At 63.4% G+C, this 7,876-nt stretch overlaps 1 protein-coding gene across 3 annotated transcripts in view; it reads left to right on the top strand.

The window, feature by feature from the left end:
- Positions 1 to 7,611, top strand: part of Tspan4 (tetraspanin 4) — a 13,128-nt gene extending 5,517 nt beyond the window's left edge. For all 3 annotated transcript variants that reach the window (XM_013502958.1, XM_005401804.2, XM_005401805.2), the window contains exons 2-8: positions 126 to 205; positions 5,295 to 5,486; positions 5,659 to 5,733; positions 6,339 to 6,440; positions 6,519 to 6,650; positions 6,716 to 6,799; positions 7,190 to 7,611. In XM_013502958.1, the coding sequence (XP_013358412.1) occupies positions 143 to 205; positions 5,295 to 5,486; positions 5,659 to 5,733; positions 6,339 to 6,440; positions 6,519 to 6,650; positions 6,716 to 6,799; positions 7,190 to 7,258 (717 nt within the window). In that variant the 5' untranslated portion in view covers positions 126 to 142 and the 3' untranslated portion in view covers positions 7,259 to 7,611. The remainder of the gene's footprint in view (positions 1 to 125; positions 206 to 5,294; positions 5,487 to 5,658; positions 5,734 to 6,338; positions 6,441 to 6,518; positions 6,651 to 6,715; positions 6,800 to 7,189) is intronic.
- The last annotated feature ends 265 nt before the right edge of the window (positions 7,612 to 7,876 follow it).

Raw genomic sequence — 7,876 nt, 5'->3', positions numbered from 1 at the left:
GGGCGGCGCCTTCTTCGGGCTGCACGCGGGCTCCGGGCCTCGGGCGGCCCAGGCGCGCTACTCGGCGCCCCGGGGCAGCAAGTACGTGGTTTTCTACCTGGACCTGTCCTTCATTTTCCTCCTAGAGCTGAAGCGCTGCAGCATGGCGCGCGGCTGCCTGCAGGGCGTCAAGTACCTCATGTTCGCCTTCAACCTGCTCTTCTGGGTGAGTCGCGCGCACGTGAGCTTCGGGGGAGGGGGCTCGCCGCTGGGCCCCCGGCCTGTACCTCTCGCACCTCCTGTCTCCTCCCCCACGCTGCCCCGCCCCCACGCCCCCACTGCACTTTCTCGACTCTGTGGGGAGTCGCGCTGGCCCTGAGGCGCCGAGTCCTGCTGGCGAGGGTGACTCGCACAGGCAGCGGTGAGCTGGGGAAGCCCTTGGCTTGTCCGGCCCCCTTGCGGCAGCAGAGCGCCCCAGATTTTGGCCGGGTGCCGCGGGGTTTGCTCAGATGTGCTGGGGGGTGTCCCGGGTGGGTCTGCACCAAGCACACCAAGCAGAGGGCCGCTCCCTCCCACCCGGATGGGGGCAGAGTTGTCACCCCACAGCACTGCTACAGGGTCAGCTAGGCCTGGACGGGGAGGCGGCCTGTGGGGCCCGGTGAGCCTAACTGCAGGGCTCGGCCTGGGGGGCTTCGCTAGTGGAGGCTTGGGGGAGAAACAGCCAAGGTCATTCCAGGGTCTGTTACACTGCAGAGCCAGCTGTCTCCCCCGCGACGGGGTGAGGGGTGTGGCTCATCTGTGCAGGATATAGTTCAGGCCACGTTTGCCGAAGACTGGGTTTGTCTTCTTTCCCTCCCATCTTTCCTGGCCTTGGCTGTGATGGGGTGGGGGTCACTGGGCCAGTGGTCACAGCTTGGGCTGCCTGTGGGAGTGACCTGAGAAGGCCTCTCTCTGGGTCTCCTGCGGGAGGGGTTGCCCCCAGTGCTGCTCCCCTTTGCGAGGCTCCTGGGAGGACTGAGATGAGACCAGGGCAACAGGGCAGGTATGGTGAGCTCTGCCGGGTGCTGGGCAGCGTCCAGGGCACTGGCATGGTAGTGTCCCGCACCTGTTGGGCTCAGCAGGGTTTCCCAGGCAGTATGATGGGGTGGGGGATGCTGCAGGTGACAGTGTGACGGGGGAGCAGGGTGTAGGGTTTGCAGGGACAGCATGACCAGAGCTGACAGTCAGAGGTGCCAGCATGCAGGGTGGGTGGCAGGTGACGTGTTGAGTGGGTGGCTTTGGCTGGCATTCTGTAGGGTCAGCAGGCCCCTGCCACACCCCTTCTCCTCCCTGTCTGGACACCACCCTCAGGGGGATGGAGGGGGTCCTCCAGGGAGTCTCTGCCTGAGAGCAGCCCAGCCCATAGGGCCCAAGTGGGGCTCCCGGCCTCACTGCCAGCTGCAGAACGGACCCACCCCACTGCCCAGCCTCCTGCCCCTGGAGAGAACAAGCCCACAGCCTGCGGGGACATCTCGGTTGGAAAATAGTGCCTTTATGATCCGGCATAACCCCTAGTGCTGATGTCCAGTACCAGCACCAGCACCAGCCTCTCCCATCCCAGCCAGGTGCCTGGCGGGCCGAGGCAGGTCCTGCCTATAGAGAAGCGGTTGAAGTCTCTTGGAGGGGCTGCATGGGCCTGGTGGGTGTGATACCCACTTTATCTTGTCCCAGAGTCATCCTGAACTAAACCCCTTTCTGGTGAAGGACGTCAGTGGGCAGCGGTGGCCGCAGCTCCCATTTCCTGGAACCTGACCCCATTGCTTTTGTCCCCATGCTCACTGGGACAGGCCCATAGGCCCCCATCACGGCCTTGGGTCTACCCCTAGAGCGCCCCAAGTAGCTGGAGTCTGATGGGGTGCTGGACACACAGGCACCTTCCCTCCTGGAGCAGGCGGTGCCTGCCAGACAGTGGCTTAGCTCTGTCCGGCCTTCCGCTGAGAGCTGGATGGGCTGGGTGTCTTCTGGCAGCCCTGTCTTTATGCGAGAGGGCTGGGCTCAGGCCCTGGCTCGCCACAGTGGGGGCTGGGGCCGTGTGGCCCCTGGGACGCCACATCAGCCTCATGGCTATGTTGTGAGCTGGCTCGCTGCCAGCAGAGCTCTTCCCATAATGGAGGTCGAGGTCCCTAGGGTTGGGGGAGTTGGCCTCGCCTGGCTCCTCCAGCCCTGGTCCCCACCCCCACCCCCACCCCCGAGCTGCCACAGGGTGAAGACATCGCCATGGTCCCACCGTGGCCATCTGCTGGCCTGGGCCTTAGGTGTACAGCACAGCTGCCCAGAATTGGCCATGGCTGCTGCTCACAGGGGGTCCAGGCCTGGTGGGGGCAGCCTTGCCTGCCAGCCACCTTCTACTGCCTGGACACCAAGGGTCATCGGAAGCCCTTCCAGCCCTGAGGCTTCAGTTTCTCCACCTGCATGCATGGAGTAAACGAACAGGTGTGGAGGCCCCTCAGCTCCTGTCCCTTGGCCTGTGCCATCCTTGCTAGGCTCCAGGCCACAGGGCCTGTGTCAGGGCCCGACGTCTGCCCACCCCATGCTGGGAGGAGACAGGCGTCCACACCCCTGCAGGGGTGTCACGGCAGCAGCCTGAGCACTCACTGTCTCCCACAGGAAGGTCCTGCGTCTCAAGCCTCTGTGTAAAGCTGACAGGAGCTGTGCACAGGACTTGTGGCCCTGGCTCTTTCACTTCTGAGGAGAGGAGATGACACCTGAGGGACAGGGCAGAGCCAGACGCATGGGGAGCCCCCTCCTGCTGCTGGTGACAGCCGCTGTGGTGGGGACTGCAGGGCAGGGCCCACTGTGCTGTCTGTGCTGGGCACTCAGTGGACCCTGAGACCGGTGGGAGCGACTGGTACGGTTCAGGAGGCCTCAGGAGGACGCAGACCATTCTGTGTATGAGTGGACAAGTGCCCTCCTCGTGGGTAAGCAGCATCCCAGCCAAGATGACAGAATTCCTGCCCACCTGGCAGAGAGGCTTCTGGACACGGCCTCGGCCCGTGTGGTGCAGCCCTCACCCCACTCCAAAGACATGGCTGGCTGCCAGGCCATCTGCCACCCTGAGCCATAGGGCTGGAGGGGTGGTGGGCACTCAACCTGGTGAGCTGGAGGGGCCACGGGGTCCCCGATACCCAGCCTCAGGCCAACCCAGAAGCATAGAGTGGAGAGGCAGAGGCTTGGGCACCCATCTCATGACAGGGCTGGGCCAGTGCTGGGGTGCCCCCGCTGAGCCTTCCAGGGCTGTCACAAGCCTCACTATCCTCAGCAAGGGCCAGGGCACTGTGCAAGTCTGGAGTGGGCAGATGGCAGCTGGGCTGTACCGAGGCCGGGTGTGCTGGGCAGACTGGGACGTAGTTGGGAGGCCAGGGCCCTGGGTACAGCACAGGGCAAGTGCGAAGGGGCTGCCCTGGGCCTGGGCTAGGGGGACCCTGCTAGGTGGGGTGGGGAGGTGAAGTCAGGCTCCCACTTGCCCTGGTACAGACTCAGCTCTCCAGCCTCAGGAGTGGGCCCGCGGGTCTGAGTCTAGTGAGTCCATTTTCTGTTGCACTCTAAGGCTATAATTTTTCTGCCAAAATGTTTTAAAAGCTGCTCGCAGACACATTTTCAGAATTACAGGTACAGCAGTTTTCCTCCCTGTGATCATGCATTTCATTACGTGCCCTCGTGTGTGGCGTGGGAAGGGGCACTGGGGGGGGCAGGGATGGTGGACTTTGGGAAAGGTATACCATGTGACACTGCCAGTGTGGTGAGGTGCCCCGAGGGCATGGGCTGTTGTTGTCTGTCACAGGGCAATGACAGTGGTGGCCGTCTTCCTGCCACCTGGAGCCTTCATGGAGGGTAGAGGTGAGGGTCCCTTCTTGTCCACCCCAGAACAGCGTCCCCCATGGGTGCCAGCTGCCAAGCACAGCAGTGTCCTCCCTGTGTCCTCTGAGTCCCTGGAGGCCAGGGGCGCAACAGCGGCTCGCTTTCCTGCTGACAGAGCTGCCAGCCGTCCTTGGAAGGCAGAGGTGGACGGCACAGGCATTCTGGGTTTCAATAGTGATTTTCGTGTTGTGCCAGCCCCTTCCCTCTGCTCAGACATTGCCACTGTAGCCCTGGGGTTCTACCCTGGGTATGATGCCCCCAGGTATGATGAGCTGGGGTCAGCATCTTTCAGGGCCACCTGAGTCCTTGGGATGTGCAGCCTTCCCATGCGCAGGTGGGGGCGACGGGGACCCCTGCTGCCCTTCTTCCTGACCCAGTACTCGGGTGGCAGTGGGGCAAGTTGAGTATGGTTCCACCTGGTGCCACTTATACACAGTAGCTGGTGACCTGTGGGTCCCCCTGCCCCCTTCATCCCACTGGGTCCTGGCAGACCCCAGAGGCTGTGAGCTGGCCCAGGGGTGGGTGGCACTCTGTCTGAGGGCTCTGAGGGCCTGGATGGTGTTCAGGGTGGCTGTGTGGACTGAGCTGGCAGCTGGCCAGGCTGCTCTGTGCTCCGTGATAATAGAGTGACAGTGCCCTGAACACTAGGGGGGCTCCTGCCCCCAGCCACCCCACCTGCTTAGCACCATGTCCCTGTGGGTCCTGCTAAGGGGGTCTCTGTAGAGCCAGCAGGCCCCTGCTAGCCCCGGGGCCATGAGAACAAACCATCCAGTGAGGATGTCACCTGGCACTGTGCACCCTGGGCACATGTGCCTCTCTCCTGGGGAGGATGCCCAGGTTTCCTGTCTGAATGGGTGCACCAAGGTATCCTGCCAGCTCTATGAAGCCCCTCCGAGGGGGAGTCTGAGGACCAGGGATGTAGTCAGGGCACACCAGCCAGCCTGGTGGCCAGACTGCGAGTGGGAAGGCCCTGGCATGCCCCAAGACCAGCCTCAGGCAGGACTCAGCAGCTCCTGGGGGCCCCAAGCTTGCAGCATCCAGGAAGCACTATATGTCTAAACCTCAGGCACAGGTGCTGGCTGGCAGCAGAAGCATGGAGCAGGGAAGCCCTGCACCTCCTGGAGCTGGCACGCAGGGGCGGGGTGCTGGCTGCTCAAAGAGGCTGAGATAATAGGGAGGCACCCCACAGCCAGCTGCCTTGGGCAGCACTTGGTCCACTCCCCAGCCCTCCGTGGGTGCCTACCAACCTGGCTCGTGCCCAGAGCCTGGTGTGGGCTCCCAGCCAGCCAGCCTGGGGCAGCCGCCATCTCCTGCCCTGGCTAGGGCTGTGCTGGGCCAGGAAGATCCCTCCTCACGGCAGGCCTGCAGGGCTTCTCACCCTGTCCTGTCCCTGTCCCCCACTGGTGCTGCTATCCTAGCTGGGAGGCTGTGGCGTCCTGGGCGTCGGCATCTGGCTAGCTGCCACGCAGGGGAACTTTGCCACCCTGTCGTCCTCCTTTCCGTCCCTGTCGGCTGCCAACCTGCTCATCGTCACAGGCACGTTCGTCATGGCCATCGGCTTCGTGGGCTGCATCGGGGCCCTCAAGGAGAACAAGTGCCTGCTGCTCACTGTGAGTGCAGCTGTGTGGGGGTGAGGCCCTGGGGCCAGGACTTGTGTGCACTGGGGGTGCCTGACCCATCGACTGCCAAGGGGTCCGGGGAGTCGGGGGCACTGGCAGGACCTTCACTCAGGCAGGGCACTGGGCCCAGCGGTCCCTGAGGCTGGTCCCCATCTCCCCACAGTTCTTTGTGCTGCTACTGCTGGTGCTCCTGCTGGAGGCCACCATCGCCGTACTCTTCTTCGCCTATACTGACAAGGTACGGGCCAAGCGTGTGGCCTTGGTGGGGACAGGGTGGATGGACAGCAGCCCTTGGGGCCTGGCTTGGAGGCGGGGGATGATGGCTGAGTGCAGTGTGGCTGTCCTCTGATAGGAGTTGTGTCAGAGAGCAGAATGTGCAGTGCAGTCCCTGCCACACTGTTGCTTGCCTCTTTATTTGACCACCTCTTTCTACGGGACAGATTTGCTGACACAGGCCTGTGCCCGGGCCTGACATACTGCCCACAGCAGCTTCTGCAGACCCTCTGCTGCTGGGGTGTGGCAGGCTGCTCCAGCTTCTGCGCCCTTGCCTGGCTCTGGAGCCAGCCACTTCCCTCGCTCCTTCCTGGGGGGTCGCAGGCCCTGATCTCCCTGCAGAGCAGGGACAGGCCTGTCTGTACCCCTAGATGTATGCAGGTGAATCTGCTTGACCCGTGGCCTGCAGCCCAGGGGCCCGAGCCCCAGCGTGAGAGGCTGCCTGGGTCCTGTGTCTCTGGAGTTGTCACACAGTGATGAGTGGCTGGCCAGGACTGACTGGGGAGATAGAGGGGTGTGGGGTTTGAGGGAGGGAGGCACCCACCTACTCTGACCCCACCATACCCCCAGATTGACAGGTATGCCCAGGAAGACCTGAAGAAGGGCCTGCACCTGTATGGCACGCCAGGCAACGTGGGGCTCACCAATGCCTGGAGCATCATCCAGACCGACGTGAGGCGGGGGCACTTCAGGGTGGGGTCGTAGCTGTTCCCCACTCGCTCCCGCCTCAGCCAACCTTCCTCTCTCCAGTTCCGTTGCTGTGGCGTGTCCAACTACACCGATTGGTTCGAGGTGTACAACGCCACGCGTGTGCCTGACTCCTGCTGTCTGGAGTTCAGTGACAGCTGTGGGCTGCATGCGCCTGGTACCTGGTGGAAGGCGGTGAGTGCAACCCAGGGAGGGGGTTCTGTGGGGTCCGGGCGGCCACTGACCCTGCTTTCCTGCAGCCCTGTTACGAGACAGTGAAGGCCTGGCTGCAGGAGAACCTGCTGGCTGTGGGCGTCTTCGGGCTGTGTACAGCACTGGTGCAGGTGTGTGGGGGCCGGGCACATGCACACCCTTGAGACAGGCTGGGGTGAGTGCAGGTTGGGAGGAGTGAGAGTCCAGGACAGAGGTGGAGGCCTCCAGCATCTCCCGCTGCAGAGCTCTGTGCCCTTAGGGAGGCCGAGGCTGGTTGCCTGCGGTCTCGGCTGAGTGGAGGTGGGGGAGGGTGGCCTTAGTGCACACACCCATTTTCCCCAGCAAGGGCAAGTAGGTCAGTCCTGACACTCAGGTGGCCACAGCTAGGAAGGGTGGGTGTGGCAAGGGCAGAGAACGCAGGCCGTGGCAATGGTGGAGAGCCTTGAGGCCCAGGCCTGTGGTGGTTGGGGACAGCCATGGGTGCCCTGAGGCACTCTGCCCAGCCCTTCCTGTCCCCACAGATTCTGGGCCTGACCTTTGCCATGACCATGTACTGCCAGGTGGTGAAGGCAGACACCTACTGCGCCTAGGCCACGAGACGCCCTGCTTCTCTGCCAAAGGACACCACCCAGCGGGGAGATAGCCCAGCCACGCCGCCACTCCCAGCTGGGACTTGTGCTCTGCTGGGCGGGGCAGGTGCTGGTGCCTCAGTGCAGGCAGCTGTGGAGTCTCAGGACGAGATGGAGCGGTTGGGAGGATGGAAGAGCTCTGATGTGTTTTGTACCCACGGATCCTCCAGTGTGGGGACGCAGGGCCAGTCTTGCCTGAGCCCCACTGCTCCTGGTGCTCCGGGGCCGGGCCCCGTCATCACATTCCACGCGGAGCTGCAGCTCCAGGTGCATTGAATAAAGTGCGTGAGCAGCACTGACTGGCTGCTGTGCGCCAGGCGCCTCTTAACCTCACTCGTGTGGGGGCGGGGCACCTGCCCTGTCCCTTCGCTCTCAGTCCCCTCCTCAGTCTCTGGAAGGAGGGCCCTTGTCACAGGCAAGAATTAAAGAAAAGGCCACATGCCTGGGACCTTCTCAGGCCAGTCACCTCGTGACCAGGGGCCGAGTGGTGACCATCTGGGGCTCGGGTGGGGTACATTGGCCTCCAAACTGCACCACTCTCTCCCATTGCCTCTGGACCCAGCTGCGCAGGACTGGGGA

Source organism: Chinchilla lanigera, unplaced genomic scaffold, assembly GCF_000276665.1.
Source record: "Chinchilla lanigera isolate Chin_1 unplaced genomic scaffold, ChiLan1.0 scaffold00075, whole genome shotgun sequence".
In the NCBI taxonomy this organism is placed as follows: Eukaryota; Metazoa; Chordata; class Mammalia; order Rodentia; family Chinchillidae; genus Chinchilla; species Chinchilla lanigera.
The sequence above is the reverse complement of the archived record's forward strand: the minus strand, read 5'-3'. Positions and strand labels throughout refer to the sequence as shown.